This window comes from Pongo abelii, chromosome 1 (genome assembly GCF_028885655.2).
Source record: "Pongo abelii isolate AG06213 chromosome 1, NHGRI_mPonAbe1-v2.0_pri, whole genome shotgun sequence".
Lineage (NCBI taxonomy): Eukaryota > Metazoa > Chordata > Mammalia > Primates > Hominidae > Pongo > Pongo abelii.
In genome coordinates, this window is record NC_071985.2 from 113220789 (window position 1) to 113240674 (window position 19886).

At 44.2% G+C, this 19886-nt stretch overlaps 1 protein-coding gene across 1 annotated transcript; it reads right to left on the reverse strand.

Moving 5' to 3' along the window:
* Positions 1 to 11881: 11881 nt before the first annotated feature.
* Positions 11882 to 19366, reverse strand: LOC100455460 (3 beta-hydroxysteroid dehydrogenase/Delta 5-->4-isomerase type 1-like). The gene is given in 3 exon segments (XM_054528763.1): positions 11882 to 13025; positions 15238 to 15402; positions 19222 to 19366. Coding segments are annotated over 3 exon segments (1395 nt in total). The 3' UTR covers positions 11882 to 11940.
* Between the last annotated feature and the right edge of the window lie 520 nt (positions 19367 to 19886).

Here is a 19886-nt window from a genome sequence, read left to right on the forward strand (position 1 = left end):
TAGTTTCTTATTTATTGTGTAAATGCAATAGAGCATAATTGCTGGATAATGTTTTAAGAATATGTATAGCTTTATAAGAAACTGCCAAACTGCCTTACAAACTCTACCATTTTGCATCCCCACCAGCAATGGATGAGCATTCCTGATGCTCCACATTCTTCCTAGCATTTGATGTTGTCAGTGTTATGGATTTTCACCATTCTAATAGGTGTGCAGGGGTATTTTTGTTTTAGTTTGCAATTCTCTAATGACATATGATATTTAGTAACTTTTCATATGCTTTTTTTTGTAACCTATGTATCTTCTTTGGCAGGTGTCTGTTCAGGTCTTTTGCCTGTCTTTCTATCAGATTGCATTCCAAATGTAAGACATTTTCAGAATTGAAGAGATTCCTTCTGAGATTTTTATATGCATCTCTTCAGTTTACTGTGGGCATTCCTTTTCCCATGTTTCTGAGCAATGGAGAACAGCTTTTTGGTATTATCTTGATAATATTCTTGCTCATTTCCCTTGGAATTTTTGATCTAGCCCTCCAAGCCCAGTTGCAACTTAAAAAATTACACCCATGTGTGTCCAAGAGCACAGTTATCACCAGGTAGATGTATACAAAGAGAGCTTCTACATTTTCTTGTAAAGTAAGCTAATGTCATTGTCTGTATGCCACATTGTTTTAATACCATATGCTCATGTGATTTGTTTCACTCTTACCACAAACCAATCTCTAATGACTCCCCTAAGTCCTCAGCTTGTGATTTCATGGTTGAAGAGATGACCTTAAGCGGGCCACTACACCTGCATTGAAGTCCTTGTAATAAAGGAAACTTGGGGAAATTTTGCAACATGATCACTAACAAGCAGGAAACATGAAAAAAAAAATTGATTTGCAAGATTCTGATTGGGTGTTTGGAGGGGTGGACATTATCGTACTTATGTTTTCTCTGATTTCAAGTCTTATCTTCAAGGCTTTTTTATTTATTTACTTAACCACAAAGAACAATTTAATAGTGAAATGTTCTTATGTTTTCCTAATGTGAGGAGAATCATGAGTCCACAGTTATGAACTTAACACAAATGGAAGGAGGCTAGGAAAGATGGTATCTGACAAAGAGTTCAATGATTTAGAAGGGACATTCCAAAGAGTAAAGTTCTAGAAAGGGCACCAAGTCCCACTGTCCGTGAGGGTGATTCCTGATGGATGACAGAGGTATTAGGGTTGGGGAACAGGTCAGAGGACGGCAAAGTCTGCCTAGGTTTGGTCATTTACTGTGGGATGTGGCTGGTGAGACAGCTCTTCATGAGTCTGTCCACAGTCTGAGGCCATGTTCTTGGGGACTGCTGGGTAAGAGAAGATTTCTTAGACTTTAATCTCTGCCATTCATTTAACTCTGTAGTAGTTTATTGAGAAAGCCTTCATCTATCTACTAAAACTATCCAATATGACCAAAATAAACATATCTCCTTTCTCATTTACTGGTGAAGAACTGGACTTGTCAATATTAATTTGCTTCTAGGGTCCCTGAATCTCTTATTTGAAAACTCTGCTACTTTTCTTGGAGATCAGTGCATTGCACAGAAGAGACATTAGCCAACGTGCCACAAAATCCTGTAACATTGTAGGTCATGACAAAGAATATTTTAGGCTTTTCTTCGCTCCTGTGTTCTTTCTTGTTCTGCTCTTTCTGGCCTTGGCTCTGTGACTCAAAGTAAAAAATATCCCAAAGTCCCTTGCAGCAGTGCATGAGTTAAGCTAAACCAAGATCACTCTTGTCTCATATTCTTTTTAATCTCGTGAACTTGTATGGTCTGAATATATCCCCTTCAGATTCACATGTTGAAACTCAATTGCCAATGTGATACTGTTTAGAGCTGGGGCCTTTAGGAAGTGATTAACATATGAGGACAGGGCTTTCATGAATGGAGTAAGTGACCTTATAAAAGGGCTTCAGAAAACTAGCTGACCCCTTCCATTCTTCTGCCACATGAGGACACAGTGTCCACCTTTTGCAGAGGATGCGGCAAGAAGATGCTGTCCTGGAAGGAGACACAGGGCTCTCACCATACATGGAACCTACTGACACCTTGATCATGGACTTCCCAGACTCTGGAACATTAGAAATAAGTTTGTGTTATTTGTAAATTATCCAATCTGGTATATTTTGTCATACTAGCACAAAACGGCTTAAACCATGAAGCTTCCATTTTGTTTCAAATCACATGTTGCCATGCAAATAAGGGTATTGAAGGTCATCTTCAAGGCCCATGGTCATCTAGGCATCCTGTCCCATAATGCAACTGTGACTGCTGTGTCAGCCAGCCAGTCACCCTTAGATATGTGATTTCTTAGTATGTCCCTAAACTTTCAGCACAAGCACTCCATCCTTGCTGCCAGATTAAAGACCCCTCCCTGGCCTCAAATTATCAGTCACCAATGCAGCAGACAATTTGACACCTACATAAAAAGTTAAGGCCTAACACTGGGAGCATGGTGAATTTTGTTTTTCTTTTTATCAACCCATTAACAATGACATCTAATTTAGACTTCTGAGCTTCTTTTCAATGACTATGATTCTCCAAAGTAACCACTACTCTTCCAAGTATTCTAATGACACCTGCTTTATATTTTCCTTTCATCTGGTTTGACTGTGCTGCTCTGTTTAACAGATAGAGAGTATGAGTTCTGTTGGAAAACATTTTATAGGTATAGCTCTTTTGTCCAGAGTTCAAAGTTCCATACTTCTTTCCTAGAGATATATGGGATGTGCAAAAAATTATAATCCACTGATGGTTTCAGTCATTACTGATCTGCCCTTTTAAGATCTTTTATTCTGAGAAGAACCAAAGGGACTGCTTTGAGTCACACATTTTATGAACTAATTTTTTAAGGGACTGCCGTTTTGAAAGTCTGGGGATTCACTTATTTTTACTTCTGGGTTCTGAATTGCAGTTATAGGCAAGCCGAGCTGTACCGCCATACTTCATTTTTCCTTTCTAAATATGTGGTGGTAGACATGCAATATATATATTTGGGTCAAGCAAATAGGCCTTAAAAGTTATTACCAGGTAGTCTGCTATGGGACTGCTTTCTCTTTTGGTGTTTTCCATGCTAATGTTCTTTTGACCCAGCTCTTGGCTCTGTGGGTTAATATGGGCAAAAGTGAACCTGTGCTATGGCATGGGTTCATGCAGGAAAGTGTCCAGTCAAGGAATAATAGAAGACATTTCAGGTCTGTTGGCTTAGGTAGTGACCGATTCTGCTGGGTTCCATCCTAACTCACTGTTTTCCCCCTTGGACGGCTATAATTTTCCAGATCTGCTAATGTATTTTGATCCAGCTTTGTCTTTCTGGATTAATTTATTTAATAAATATTTATGAGGCCCTCTATGACACTGGGCATGATTCTAAGCTCTTGGGAACGTAGCAGGGAGCAAGACTGCCTAAGGTCCATATGCGGGTACAGATACACAATAAAATCTACAACTGAGGTTAGTTGCAGGCTTTGGTAAGAGCTAGGAGGAGAGAGACAACGTGATGTGATGAGTGAAGCAGAGCATATTTCAGAGAGGATAGTGAGGGATGTCTCACCTCTTTAGGGAGGTGACAGTTCAGCTGAGATCTACATGTCAACAGAGAGCCAACCATGAGATGAGGAACGCCATTTTATGTAAAGGGAATGACAAATGTGAAGATTCAGAGGCAAGAAAGTTTTGCTTGTTTATGGAATAGAAGGAAGGTCGATCTCTCTGGGGCATCATGAGTAAAAGGGAAGTGATGAGGAGTTGGAAAGTTGAGCAGATCATTCAGTGCCCAGGAGAGCTGGAGATCAGTTTATAGTGTGTAGTAAATGGAATGGGAAGCCACAGAAAGGTTTTAAATAGGTGAGACATAGGATTTGATTTTAGTTTAAAAAAATCTCAGGCTGTTGTATGGAGAACAGAGTTTGGCAAACAGCAAGAGAGATCGTGGGAAAAGCCACTACTGCCACTATTCATTTAGACAGATATATTTTTTTCTCTAACCTTCTTTCTCGTTTTTTTTTTTTTTTTTTTTTTTTGAGACAGGGTCTTGCTCTGTCACCCAGAATACTGATGTGCAGTGGCACGATCCTCAACTTCCCAGGCCAAGAGATTCTCCTACCTCAGTCTAAGGAGTGGCTGGGACCACAGGTGTGCACCACCATGCCTGGCTAGACTTTTAACAAATTTTTAATTTTGTAGAGATGGGGGTCTCCCTATGTTGCCCAGGGTGGTCTCAAAATCTTAGGTTCAAGTGATCCTCCCACCTCGGCCTCCCAGAGTGCTGGGATTACAGACATAAGTATCCATGCCCAGCTATCTCTAACTTTGCTGTGAGTGGGCCTCTGCCCACCTTCCAATTAGAGAAACTGTAGCTGGTCACCTTGGAATTCTTGAGGTTTGATTAGTTTAAGCTACAGATTTTCTTAACCTTGGAGAGCTGTTTTGTTTTTCTTTTAAATGTAGAGTGATTAGTTAGAGTGAGGCCTAAGTATCTGTAATTTTGTAGAAACTCCCCAGGTGATTTTAATGAGGAAATAGGGTTGAGAACTCTGTAGGACCAATTAGGGACCCACCATTCTTTCTTGGGGATTACAGTAAGTATAAAACATAAGGTTCAAATCCTCTCCTCCACCAATATTATGGAGGCATAGGGCAGTGCAAGGTGTAACAGGCTTTGTCTGCTCCTGGTAGACCACCTTTCACACAACTGCTCCAAATAGTGAAGACAGTAAAATAAGAGCCAGGAAAAGTGCCTGTCTTGGCTTTCCATTAGATAACTTCCACTGCTGCCATCAATCCAGCAGTGGAAGGCTGCTGCTGGCCTTCACCGTCCTCGCCATTCATAGTCTGTTTTCCTCCCCTTCTCTCATATCTTTATTTTCCCAACTCAGCTCACTTAACAAATCAAAACCACAAGCATGACTCCTTTTCTCAGTTGCCCTTGGCATTCACATAATTTCCATCCTCTCTGCCCCGTGGGAGGGGAGGAGCACACCTGGCCAATCTCCAGCATGAATTGCCTAGTGCTTGCTCCTCTCTCTCATTGTCACAGCCGCAAGTGCCCTGCAGATTGCAGTTTTCTGCTGCCAGACTGTGGTTTTAAGTTCATCTCTGCTAATCCAAAGCACATTCCAATGGATTTCAATTTCCAGCTGCTCCCCTGGGATCCAAACCACTGTTCACAGTGCTCTCTGCATCCAGCTGGTGCCCTGCCTCATTCCAGCAGCTGGGAATGTCAACTTTGGAAGCCAATGTGGTAGGCGGCAATTTGTTCCATATACCACTTTGCCCTGTGTTCAAGAAGGTTGAAAAAGGTATCAGTGTACATGTGGTGTTCAAGCTGACTTTCCCACTCATGCATTTGAAAGATGTTTAGCCTAAGTAAAAGTATTGGCAGACTCCATTTCCTGGAGACCAGGGATTCATTGAAAGCAGTTCCATGCATTCTTTTTATTCACTAAAGACACTCCACTGAGATGCTTTTCTGGACCTACTAGGGCTGAAGTAAGGAGTGCTTCTGCCTGGGGGTTCTGATACCGTCTGTGTACAGCTGGCCTTCCCTGGGCCCCAACACTGTGACTCATTAAGAGCAGAGCCCCTGAGAAGTTCACCTCTCACCTGAGTGGGCAAGTGCGGGGCCTAGTGCTCAATGCTAGGGAGACAGATATGAGAGAGGTACAGATGCTTACATATTCCAACACCATTTAAGGGCAAAGGTGAAGGCTGATTTTGTTTCCTTCCCGCCCAACCTGCTTGTGGTGAATTATTTTGCCAACTATAAGTATGATTTTCAGGGGCACAAGGGACTGCAAGGGGTGGGAGATGGATGGGGGAACTTCTTCCTGTCAAGGCTTCACATGTTATGCTAGGGCAAGATGGTACATTCAGCAAAAGCTCGGAGTTAAGCAGATTCTCTGCCAAGGACTTTGGAACTGTAAGTCAGGGTCCCCACCATTGCTGCAAATCAGGCAATGTCCACTGTACCTGGCTTTGTTGAGTGAGGGAAAGGACAGTGTGTGACCTTGGAAAAGCTAGTTCACTTTGTCAAGGGGCTGGAAAAGGATCTGACTAGACAGTTATCTTGTCAAGTGTAGCATTAGTGAATGTCTGAAACAAGGGTCACCTCAAGGTTTCTGCTGAAGTAGCTCTGCTGATTTCTGCGTCAAAGTTAATAGATTCGGTAGAAATCACAGACAGGACTTCACAGCCTGAGATTCACTGGACTGACACAGCCAATGTTCAGTGTTGCTGAAGCCTGCACCACCACGCCTGATGAAGCCCTCTTTAGCTCTATAATTTGAACTCCACAAAGATATTGAACTGTCCTAGGGGAGCCAGAGAGCCTTTTCCATTTACCCATGATTGATCGATGAATGATAGTTGTTTTACCTGCTGCTAAAAGAAGTTCTCATAATCAGGACTGGCTACATATTTTACAGGGATAGGGCCAGTGCAAAATAAAATGTGGGGTCTCATGTCAGTCCCTTAAGCCAAGCACAGGCCCCGTGTGACCTCACCAGCCATGTGCCCTCAAAGCTGCCCTGCTCAGAGCTACACCAGGGATTTGGCAGACTCCAGATGGTGTGAGAAGGAGTTAGGGCCGGGCTCATGAGAAGGGTATTCCTACCTCTGTGGCCAGGATTCATGTTAGGATAACCATAGGCCTGCAGCCCATCTCACACCCACCCCTCTGTCACCAGTACCTGATTAGGAAGAAGGGCTGACTTCACTAGTGCTGGTTCTTCCATTTCTTGAGGAAAGATTACACTATTCAATAGGGAGCTTCAGGTTTCCAGAACAGACTACTGACTGTTTTGGAGTCTGTAACTGACCCCAGTGACCCCTGCCTTTGGGGAGAGAATGGCTGAGGCACTTTCTGTTCATCCAGACTTCCCTCTCCACTTCCTCATAATGAACCTCTTTCAGATCACTGACTCAATTCCCTGCTCATTAGTATTGGGTGAGACCTTGGGCTGTGATAAAGGAAAAGAACTCCCACCCAAATTCCCATCAGAGCCCTCTGATGTCTTAAGAAGCACATGTACCCAGAGAGGTTGAGTGGTCCTCACATGAGTCTCCTAAGAGTGGGAAACTCTCTTTTGAATTCAGTTTTTAAAAGCAAATTTTCTCTCTCTTTGTTTTTCTTTCTTCCTTTCTTCTTTCTTTCTTTCTTTCTTTCTTTCTTTCTTTCTTTCTTTCTTTCCTTCTTCTTTCTTTCTTTTTTCTTTTTCTTTTTTTTTGTAGTATAAAAATACTCCAGGCATTGCATGATTTCAGGTTTTGGATCTAATTCCCAGTCCCTTTATAACCATGACAGCTGGACTTCACCTTCATCAACATTTCCTTTTCCTTGCTCATGGGCCTCTCACTCCCACATTGACTCTTCACATCACACAAACAAGTTCATTCTCAACCCCATACCTGCTGTGTGGCTTCCCTTTTTTCCCATTCTCATCATGATAATCCAGGTTCTTCAGGTTCATCAACACCTTGAAAAGTCATCTTTGAATTCTTTCTTGCTTTGTCATTCAAAGCATTCTGCTATCTGACTCCCCATCTCTTCCTCTCTCCATTCTAACAGTTCCATTTGCTTGTGTTTTATCCATCCATCCATCCATCCATCCATCCATCCATCCATCCACCCACCCATTCACCCATCCATCCATGCATCCATCCGTTCTTCCATCAGCCCGTGTGTCTATTTTGTGTCAGACACTGGGGACAGAGAGATGATATGGTGAGTTACTGTCCTCGAGACATGGCAGTGTAGGGGTGGGGAACAGGATATATAAGTGAAAAATTAACGGCAGTGCAACTAGATATGCACAAAGCATGGAGGCTGTAAAATAAGAAGCTGGGAAGGATGCACTGGCAGGAGAGCTGGGCACCCGCTAAGCAGACAAAATGCCGTGCAGTGGCCTGGGTAGACGTAAAAGCATGCTGCATGCAGGAAGCCCTGAGTTTTGGAAAATTGTTGAGGCACGAAGTAGGAGAATCTGGGGGTAGGACAGGGATTGGTGGTAAGAATTAGTCTGGAGTGTTAGGCAGGGCCCAGGGCTTCAGAAGTCCTATATGTTCTGCTAAGGCGCTCAGGCTCATCCTGACAGTCCTGGGGCTCCACCCAGTGGTTCGTTTTAAGGAAGGGCGTGACATGGTGAGACTAGTTTGGAGAGACAACTCTGGCAACACTGCTGCAGATAGGTTTCACGGGTGACTCTCCAAGGTGGGGAGGCCTGTGGGGGGAACGGGGGGTAAAAGTAGGAATGATGTTACCAGGGAGGAAGAGGACACATTCAAGAGGTGTTGTGGAGGCAAAGTTGGTAGCACTGAATGATAGGTGGGTGGAGTGGGGGGCTGCCATTCAGGTTTCTGGCTTGAGAAAGTGGGTGCATGAGAGTTTTGTGCCCACACCCAGTGCTGTCTAAACTAGTGGCCATTCTGCCTCGGGCCTGCCTCAGTTGCCCCTGTATTCGGTTTTGTTACCAATGCATAAATCAGGCCTTCATTTCTTACCCAGGTTCTTGAAGTATCCTCATCATCTCTTTCAGTCCAGCCTACAAAATACTGCCATCATAATCTTCCAGGGACAGCTGAACAATTCCCATTGCATAATGAATGATGTCCCAGCTTTTAGCATCAACATCAATATTCATCGCTGGAGGAGACATTCTTTTCCCATACAGTCCAATTTTTGAGAAAAGATGAGGCATGTTATATGTGAAATAATTGCTTGTCAAGTGGTCTTTAAGAGGGGCACAGACTCATACTCTGAGGGCAAAGAAGGAAGAAGGCAGGGTGTCTCTAGAAGTGACGCCGGGTGATCCTGTCTGTGCCCATCATGTCTTTCTAGGTGTATCTTCCACCTTTCCCCTGGCCTAGTGTTCTCTGGTCTGGTCTCATTGTTGCCTAAAAGTGACCCCTTTTACCACCTGGGTCTTTGCAGACTGCATTGCCTCTGCCTGGAACACTTTCACTCATATTCCTGTCTGTTGAAATCTTATCCATCTTTTGATATCCAGCCCAAATGCAAGGACCCCATGAATCCCCTATGGGAATGGATCCTCCGGAAGCACTTTCTTTTCATATGACACTCTGCACATTTACTGTGCACAGCACCTAACATGGCTCGTATTTTATCTCCCTCACTGGACCACTAGACTGGGAGCAGAAGTGGAAAATTGGAGGCCTTAAGCCTGGGTCCAGCCTTTGAATGTGTTTTGTTAGTTTGCATATTATTCCCCAACCAAATTTAATTTATTAAAAAAAAACCCTGTGTTAAACATACAGAAAATTTGAAAATATGATATAATAATGTATATTTGGGACATCACCAAGAATGAACAGATTTGCTACTGACACCTTGCCACCCACTTTTTAAGATACAAAATATTACACATGCAGTTTGAACACTAGCCCACACATCCCTCTTAAAGCTGGTCTTCACACTGCTTTTTCAAATTTAGAGTTACTAATATTTAGAAATCAAAAGATTTCACATAAGAATTGGCCTCCCACCACTTTCCTGCCCGTTCTCAGCAGACCACTGCGGGTTCCACACCCCACCCAGGCCCTCAGAGCCTGCCTGTCTGGTCTGTGGCTGAGTCTTGCACCTGAGCTCCCTCATCTGCCCTCTGTACATGCTTCCCAGCAGTTGTGGGGGGGCTCTTCATGCCCCTCGTCCTCCTCCAAACCACTGCCCTGGCTGTGCCCCCACCTGGACCCAAGAATCCAAGGCCTCATTCAAGCCCCATGGGCTCCTGTGGCTTTTCCCAGTGATTTCAGCTCAGATCCATTCTCTGTACTCATATACACCTAGCTCTTAAGCCGGTGGCTGAGCACTTGCCTGTGCTTTCATTTATTCCTTTGCCAGGTACCTTGCAGAGCCACCCAAAAGTCCCCGCTGGGTCTGCTTTACTTGTTCTTCCCTCTGAGATTTTGCTGCCCCTTGTGATGCATTGCGTGAGGTGCAGTGGGGCTTGGTGCAGGATCTCTGCCCGCCTGGCACCAGTAGGTGTAAGAAGGGATGGCACATATTGTTGGCCACAACACAACAAGGCCTCTATGCTTGTTCAGTTGAGAATTCTGGCCATCCGATTCCCTCATATGTCTTCGATCACTCCTTGCTGCCTGATGGAGATATGTCCTTTCCCTTTCCTTCCCAGTGAAAATTGCCCTGGTGGTTCATAGGTGTGGGGTTTCACTAGGTTGAAAAACAAGGAGGAAGGGCTTTTATCCCAGATTCCACCACCCTCCTTTCCCTTCCATGCAATTTTGCATTAACATATGGATGGTGCGCATGCCTTTCAAGAGCTGGACAGATGCTGGCTCTTGCATTTCGTGCAGAGGACGGGGCAGGAGGGGTGTTCCATTTTTCACCTTACCCTACTGCCTGGGGCCACTCCACCCTGAAGCTAGTGCTGATCATCTGTTCCTTGGGGTTTTGAAAGTGGTGGAAATCTGTTCATCTGGGCTAGAATGTTTTTCTCTTTTCCCATCAGAACGAACACTGATACTATATCCTTTTTGATAATCCAGTTCAACTGATTAATGATGTGTAAATTTCCTGTGTAGGAAAGAAGCCATCTTGATCTTGGGTGTGACTCTCATCATTGCTGTCACACCCAGATGCAAAGGGAGACAGCTTCCCCTCCACACACTCTGACCCCACAGCAACCTCCTCACCTGCTTCAGTTCAGCTTTGTCCCTGATGTCCCTGAGGCTGGACTTTGTTTGTTTGTTTGTTTTTACTTTTGCTTCTTTGGTTGGTTATTGACTATGTCATCATTGAAGTCCCCAAACTTGTCCTGATTTGCTTCCACTTCTCAGGCACATTGAGAAGAATAAGAGGGCCAGTGATTAAAAGGGAGATGGGGGGAAGGAAAGTGGCTAAGGAGATGGAAGAATAAAGGAAGAAACGATGTGATTCAAAGGAGAGAAGGATAACGAAAAAGAAAGAGGCAGTTAAATCTGGGGATGTGGGATAGTACACTTCTACTTTTTGAGCTGAATAGGAGATGTATTTTGAAGAAGTTCACACTTGTTCCCTTTACTTGCCCAAGAACCCATGGTGTGGCTTCATTATGTGATTTGAAAGGGTGAAATGCAAGGTTATTAATGACCAGAATGGCCAACACACATATAGCCAGGTGTGTCCTAGAGACCTTCAAGGAAATTGGCACTAAAGCTGGTGGAGGCTGGATGCATTTTTGCTTGCTGTCCCCTGCTCAAGACCATTTGGTAAGGCATGCAAGCTCTTCCAGATGCCTCTCAGGGAATTTCCTGAGTTTTAGAGAATCCCCTGCATGGGATTTTGCAACAAAGAGGTAACCCAAATAAGCTAGGGTTCTCCCAAGGATTGCCACCCCATGTTCCAGTGCTCTGCCATACCACTGACAAGACCAGTTCAGGCTGTTTGATTTGGTGGAAAGATAAGGACTTTCAGGGTCAATTTCCTGATAGCAGGCCTAGCCACTAATCAGTTGACTGTGAACAAATTTCCTCACCAATAAAATGGAAATAGTCACTCCGCCTCAAAGGTTTCTGATGAGTATTAAATGAGGTAATATATGTCATATGTAGCTCATGTTGTACATTCCTGAAATAAGGCAGAGCTTATTCAGCCTTCAGCCACCCTTCCTGACCCTCCCACTACTCTGCTCACCCCCCAACCCCAGCTTCATGCTACTCTTCTGAGTTGGAGATGGTGATACCTGGAAATGAAAGGGAAAGGAGGAAAGTATGTATTAACAGAAACCATACCTCCCTCCAGGTTAAGCATGAAAACATTTATTGCTCATTTCCTTGAACTGTGTGAAGAAATAGGAGACTTAAAAGAAAAGAAATCCTTTCTCATTTAGGAGGAGAAATGGAGCTCTAGCAGTTAAAAGAGACCCGTAAGATAAAAGAGACCACAGTTGTTCAGAATCAGCCACTGAGATTTGGAAAAAGCAAATCATATTGTCTGTCCTCTGGTATATGATTAGGACAGAAAGCTTCTGGTTGGGCCAGGGAATGGGGAGGTTTTGATGACACGAGGAAGACAATAAGTTGGGCATTGTGTGAAAGGGAGGCAGCAGGACCTGGGCTTATGCCCTTGTCACATTCTGTATGGAGCCAGGAGGATGGAGCTTGATGACATCTCCTAACAATGCCCACATGCACATCTCTGTCATCCTTAAATCGCTGAGACTTGGACTTCAGGGTCTCCTTGTGCTGGTCCACAAGGGAATCAGCCCACTCCATGGTTTTCTGCTTGGCTTCCTCCCAGCTGTAAAGTGGCTTATATGCCAGATCTCGCTGAGCCTTCTTGTAAGAGAAGGTGAACATGCTATTTGACAATGTCACTGTGTGGCAGTCGAAGGGTGGTTGATAGGCGCAAATTGGCCTGAGCAGGAGGCTCACTATTTCCAGCAGGAAGCCAGTCCAGTACATCAGGGGTAAAAGAAGGCTCCATCTGGAATCAAGGCAGAGGCCAAACTCTTTGCTCAGGATGTAATTAGGGTTATCATAGCTTTGGTGAGGCGTGTCATCTGAGATGTAGTACAACTGTCCTAGGACACTTGGGGCCTTCTTGGGGTCCCGCAGGGCCCTCAAGGCCAGAATGTGGGCCCAGGCCATGTTGCCAACATAGACTGCGTTGGCTGTGGAGAACTTGCTGACACTCGACAGGATCCCATTGTTGTTCAGGGCCTCATTTATATTGGCAGTAAGAAATGGGCTTCCTTCCCCATGGATATACATGGGTCTTAAGGCACAAGTGTACAAGGTATCACCATTTTTCAGAGTCCACCCATTAGCTGCCAGCACGGCCTTCTCAGCAAGCTTTTTGCTGTATGGTTATGGAGCGGAGCGTGTATTTTCCAGACAGTCTTCTTCATGGGCATTCTCAATGATTTCCTTGTAGGGGTTGGGCCTGGCTAACTGTAGGGTACTGGTGTAGATGAAGACTGGCACAGTAGCTTGGACACAGACCTCTAACAGGAGCTGGGTACCAGCCCAGAAAGAGCATGCTTTCAGTGTCAGGAAGTATCCCTAAGGGAGGGCCAAACACATGTACAGATCCATGTGCCCCACTCCCCACTCCCAAGTGCAGTTGTTATAACAGACTCAGGATACATTCTTCTGTGGCTCTGACTGACACTGGGCCACACTACAGCCATAGGAAAATCACAAAAATGAAAAGAAACTGACATGTGGGTTCTGGAGAGCAAGAATTTTTAGACTTTTGGGTTTCAAGGACGTTTGTGTGTGTGTGTGTGTGTGTGTGTGTGTACCTTAATTTTGGAAAATGACCTAGGGTTATCACTCTTTGTTTTGCCAAGTAAAGACATTGAAAAGTTATGATTTTTCATCAATACCATTAAAGACAGATCGTTTAAAATTTAAAAATACTCTGAGTATGTGGATAGTCCCAGTCCTTAGGCAGAAAAGGGCAGTGGAAGAGTTCACATGACACACACAAATACACAGTATGCAGGCAATATACACTCTTCAATATACATGAAATTGTTGGCATTTTCCTCATTTTGTTGAGGACTAATAGAACTTTGTCACAAGGACCATCTCTGGAGTCACTGAGTAAACAGTGGGTTGTGGGAACATGCTGGAGACCCACACTCTTTTCCTGATTGTGTGTTCCCTGGGAAAGAGGCTCCCAATTTAAAGTCTCTAAATTTAAATTCAAGTGCAATTTGAATTTCTCAGGCTTTCAAAAATTAATCTAATGAGGGAGCAAATTTGGAGTTAGTTTACCTTCAAGGGGGAATTGATCAACATTGTGAAGTATTTTCTAAGCCTGGGAGTGATAATGGTTTTAGGAAACAGATGTCTCTAACACTTTCCTTGTCATTTCATATCCCCTCTTGTATGGAGCTGTGGAGAGCAGGAATTAAAATAAAAAACTGGTTACTCTTAGCATCCTCCTTGCATTGTAGGGATGCTTAGAGGTATGGGTAAGTAGCAACTGGAAAGGGTTTTTTTTTTTTTTTTTTTTTTTTAGGTGGTGCTGGAGACTCAAAAGCAATTAGTTGCTTTAGAAAAGGAGTTTGAGGCTGGGTGCAATGGCTCAAGCCTATAATCCCAGCACTTTGGGAGGCAGAGGCGGGTGGATCACCTGAGGTCAGGAATTTAAGACCTGCCTGGCCAACATGGTGAAACCCCCGCTGTACTAAAAATACAAAAAAAATTAGCTTGGCATGGTGGTGGGCACCTGTAATCTCAGATACACTGGGAGGCTGAGGCAGGAGAATTGCTTGAACCTGGGAGGTGGAGGTTGCAGTGAGCAGAGATCGTGCCATTGCACTCCAGCCTGGGTGACAAGAGCGAAACTCTGTCAAAAAAAAAAAAAAAGAAAAAAAAGAAAAGGAGTTTGAGTAGACTGAATGTGGAGGGCCAGGCCAGGGGTTGGAGTGCTGCAGTGCTGAAGACTGGGCTCTGGAGATAAGAGAGTGAGAGTTCATTAGAAGATTCCTTAAGGAAATGTGTCTGAATTTAAAGTAGGTTGGAAAGCCAGGATTCAGAAAGACCACCAAGCATTTAACGGATGAGGATTGAATGAGGGTGCACTTTGGGCACCTGGCTGGAAACAGCTATGTAATAGCAGACCCTGTGGTGAGCTGAAGAGATTGTATTCTGGAAACTGGGAAACTCTTTTTGTTAAGAAAATATTGTGGGAAGGCATGTGCTGGATAATTCTGTCCTGACAGACCTCTGTGAACCAGCTTTGCTAGTTCTCTCGAGAGGATTTCTTCTTTGAGGTGGGCAGGAAGACTCTGAATGTTCTCATCAGCCTACACACAAGGTTCAAAATGATGACTATGATGGCACCTGGAAGGTCAGATTCTGGTCCGGGGAGCCAATGGGTAGCTGGATTTCAAGAATCTGAAGTCAGAGATCAGTTGACTTTTGACTGGGGCCACAGTAGAAAGAGCTTCCACAGCCTTTGGAGTCACACAGGAGTGAGTTTAAAGTCGAACTCTCCTACTTACTTACTTACTCAACTGTGGGACTTTGGACAAGTTACTTGTCATTGCTCAGTCCTAGTTTTCTCTTCTATAAAACTGAAAATATCAGCCTTGAGTTCCCCCAGTCGGTAGTGATCAGCAAAGTCACTTGGCCCAGAGCGCAGCAGGTGTTCAATGGATAGACTTCTCTTTCCTTCCTGTCCTTCTTTCTGATCCTCATTTCCCCACCTTGCTTTATCTCCTCCCCAGGCTACCCTACCTTTCACACTGACATTCATGATAGACTCTCTGTGAGTGAGTCCGAAGACATCAATGATACAGGCGGTGTGGATGATGACCGAGACATCTTGGCAGGCTCTTTTCAGGAATGGCTCATCCAGAATGTCTCCTTCCAGCACTGTCAGCTTGGTCTTGTTCTGGCGTTCTGTGTGAGCAGAGGTTAGGTCATTGGAATGATTTCTCTATCTAGCTGAGAAGTTTTCTGATAAAGGTGATGTTACATAAGTGCTCAAGGACGGTTAGAGTGGGGTGTTAGAATGGAGGGCATACATTCAATGGAAAGAACAAGCAAACAAAGGCACAGAAATCAGCATGTGCAGCAGTTTACTAGGAAAGAGCAAACATCTGTTTCTACCTGATCTCATTTCAGAAAAGTAATCTGAGCAGTGAGCTGTCAGGTGTGCCTAGAATATAAGCATTGCTAGAGTTGTGGAGACTCACCAAATTTCTTAAGGAGCCTAGGGTGATTGTGGAGAGTTGGGTATAAGAGGGAAAAAGTGAATTTAATTTTGTAGGTGATGAGGAATCAGGTATGGAATCATGATTTTGGGTCTCCAGCATCATGTCAAAGAAAAATGCTTATTGATATTTGGAATAAAAGAGAAACAGGTCAGGTGTGGCGCGGCTCATGCCTATTTCTTTTTGCATTGCAAATATAAGTAAGCAATTTTTGGAACTTTGGGAGGCCAAGGCGGGTAGATGGTTTGAACCTCGAGGGTTGAGACCAGCCTGGACAACCTGGCGAAACTCCGTCTCTACTAAAAATACAAAAATTAGCCCTGTGTGGTGGCATCTGTCTATAGTCTTCACTACTCAGGAGGCTGAGGCAGAAAGATGGATGGAGATGGATGGAGCCTAAGAGGTGAAGGTGGCAGTGAGCTGAGATTGCACTTCTGCACTCCAGCCTGGGGGGTAGAGCAAGACCCTTTCTCAAAAAAAAAAAAAAAAAGGAAGAAAAAGAGAGAGAGAAACAGAGGCAGAGTTGTGGTGTAGGCAGTTAACCTTGGCTTGAGGATATAAACGGACTGGTATAGGGAAAATGAGAAAGCCAGGTGATCAAGAGATTAATCAGAATGTCTGTGCCAAAGTTTAGATGAGGACTGGAACCAGAGTCCAGCAGTGGAAGCAGAGGAGGGGAGAGATACACCAGGTTAGAATTTGAGACCTTACCTTGAAGGTCCTGGTACCTATTGGAGCTGGGCTGAGAGGAAAAGAAGAAGATAAAATCACCCCTATGGTTTCCTGCTTGGGCAACTGGGAGGAGAGTGGAGCCATTACTAGGGAATTGAGGATGGGCGTAAATGATGAATGTTATTGAAAAACTATTATCAGATATCATCAAAAGCAGATAGCAATGCTGAAAATGAGTTAGCCGCCAATGAATTAACATCCCAGCTGTCTAGTGTCTAGCCAAGGGCAGCGGATACAACATCCATATCTTCAGGCTCCTCGGAAATCCACAGGAAGTGATGCTGCCAGTAAAGTTGTCACCCGGAATTAGCCCACAAAATGAACACCATGCTACATGGAGCTCAGATAAATACTCTACACTCATTTGTGCTTTATAATCTGCATACGGCTCACAGCTTGCTTATTTCCTTTTACAGCTATCTTGTGAGGTAGGTATTTTGAGTCCCACTTTATTGGTGAGGAAACTGAGGCTCAGATAAGTTAAAGGACAGATCTAAGGTCAGGCTTCTAGTAAGGCTCAAACCTGCCCATCCCACCAGAAGCCTTGTATTCTGTACCCCGGGTGCAGGACTGGCTGTTTAGAATCAACTTTTCTGAGAAAGAGTAAGAATAAGCTAGTTTAACTGAAATTGGCAACAAAGTCCAAAGAATTGTAAGAGTGAAATTCAGAGTGAAAAAAATCAAGGCTGGAGAAATTCCTTTCTGGGGTACAGGCGGGACCATTTACTCTCCTAATGCCTGTGCCATGTTTTGTCTACTCCCAGCCCCTTCCCATAGTCAAGCAACTCCAAGAAGGCCTGCATTGGGAGGAGTCAGGGAAGAGGCTGCTGGGGAGGAGGTGGTAACAGCCTGAGAGTGGAATTTTCTCTGGTTGTATTTCCCCCTCTTCTCCCTTCTCTGCTGCCTTCCTCTGCTGCCTTCCTCTGCTTCTCCTTTGCTGCCAACTTCACACAGACTGGCTCAAAGAAATTGCTATTTCAAAGCGGAAGAAGTCCAAAGCAGAGATAAAAGGACTCTTTGCGAACGAGTTTGCAGGGATCAAGAGGCACCAGGAAAGGGGACTTTGTTGATGGAGCTATAGGTTCCTCCTTCTAGAAGCTGCTAGACTAACTACTGCTTAAGCGCACAGATGCTGCACTAGACTGCGTGTGTTCAAATCCAGCTTTACCATATTCTAACTGCGGAACCTTGAACAAGTTAATTAACCTCTCTCTGGCTGTCTCCTCATCTGTAAGAAAGGAGGATAATAAAAAACCGATCTCATAGGGTTGTTATGAGGAGCAAATGAGTCGACACTTGCAAAATGTTTAGCACAGTGCCTGACACAGAAAGAACACTGAAAAGTTTCTCTGTTTTTATCTTCATGCAGGCCCCTGCCTATTTATTATACCTTCTGAATTTTCACCATAGGAGAATGGTTCCCTTAGGCTGAGCATTGTTTTTTTTCTTTTGCTTGTTTGTTTGTTTTTTCTGGTATCAGGTGTTAGAGCACAAATATTGGTGAGATATAAAGATTACAAACATTTAATATTGGTCATATGTTAATCAAAGACACCATTAAAACAGAAGGTGGAGGAAATCGGACATTTGAAGAGGTCAGAGAAGAGTGAAAGAAGAGTAGATCATTGGGTGTGGTCCTGAGTGCTGTCAAGTGGGGGCTTTTCTGTGGGCAGGGGAGCCCCCTCTGGGCAGCCAGAGCCCACATATAGACACACAGTCTCCCCAATCCCCTGGGTTCAGGAGGTGGACAGGGAATTGGTTTGGGGCACACAAAGAGGCAGAGAGAGAGTCTGAAGACCCACTTTGCCAAGCATCAACCTAATGGCCAAGTGATGGAGCCTCTGGAAGGAAGCTCTGGCCTAAGCATTGCTATACGTTGATCAGATGGCATTGGCAAGTAACTTTATGTTTCTAGACCTTGATGGGTTCATTGTCCAGTTGGATGTGACCCATTTTGTACCTTCCTCATGGGATTATTTGCACAAGGAGTTGCTACAGCAAATTCTGCAATCAATTCCTTTGGGGTATTGAGCAACAGAGAGAAATGGTTTAAAAAAAGCCATTTATAAGAAATCTAAATGAGGCATATCTGGCCTCATACTGCCTCTTACTCTGTCTCTGCTCTGTGCTGTGCACTTATGCACACTCTCTCTCTCACACTGATGCCCTCTCTCTCTCCTATCCTCTCTCTTTCTCATTCATTCACTGACTTTCTCATTCTCTCTCCTCCTCATTTTTTCTCTCTCTCTCTGACACACACACACAAACCACACAAACACTTATACACTCATCTTTACTTTTGCTCCCTTTTATTTTGCCTTCACTAAAAATCCTAAGGAAGCTTCCAAACAAAACAAAGTCCAGCACAGTCTAGAAAGGCAGGACCCACTGGTGAGGTCTTTAGGGTAATGGTGTCCTTTGTGAATGTTGCAAAGCAATCGCCAAGACAAAAAGCTTCAGACATAAAAGAGTTATATAGGCAAGAAAGAGAACAGATGTAGGATTTTCTTAATAGAAGAAGAGAGGCCTGGAGGCTGAGATGGCTGCCTCTCAAGTTCTGGGTCAGGGCCAGAATCCAGTCTCTGGACACTCCATTCAGTATATTTCACACTATGACATTTTATGCTATTTAATATTTCCTTTTTGATGACTTTGGATGTGGGATTGGCCTAGATTTTGCTACAACTTTCCATAACTTGCTAGACAAGGTCCACCTCCCCACACCCATGCAGGGTTTAAGCTGGAGCCACAACTATGACTCAAGTTTACTTACTAGAAAATTCCTCCCTCAATCCTGGTCTGAAGGCCCTGTCCAAGGCCCTGATCTCCTTCAGCTCTGTCTCCTCCACTAACAGGCAGATGATCCTCTGACCCAGAAACCCTCCTGCTCCTGTCACAAGGCAGCTCCAGCCTGTCATGGCCAATCCAAGGTAGCAGGAAACACTCTCCAGGAAACAGAAGATGCTGGGGAGAAGATCTTATTCTAGGGTGCCCCTGGAGAGGGCTAAAAAGGGAGATCGGATATTTATACACTCACACAGATGCCTTTTTACTTCCACCATTTTTTTTTGCAAAACTTCCATATCCTCACCATTGCCAGAAGTAGCTGAAGGAAAACGAAATAGCTCTAACCATTAGTTAGATTATTAATAGCTGGACAGAGTAGTCAGGGTGCTGGTCGCCTCATCCTTTGAGGCAAGCCTGGAGCTTTGTGCACTGTGGCTTCTGGCTCAGCCATTATCACCATGAACTCCTGCCACAAACTCATTGCTCTCTGCTCCTCCAGGATCCCTTTTCTCAGAAGAATAGTGACCTTTAAGTTTTATCTCCCAGGAACAGAAAGAGAAGTTTAATCTCCCAGGAACAGAAAGAGAAATTCAAGGCTGCAATGTGATAAAGAGTCTTGGGTTTAGACTTAACAGGGCATGAGTCAGTTGA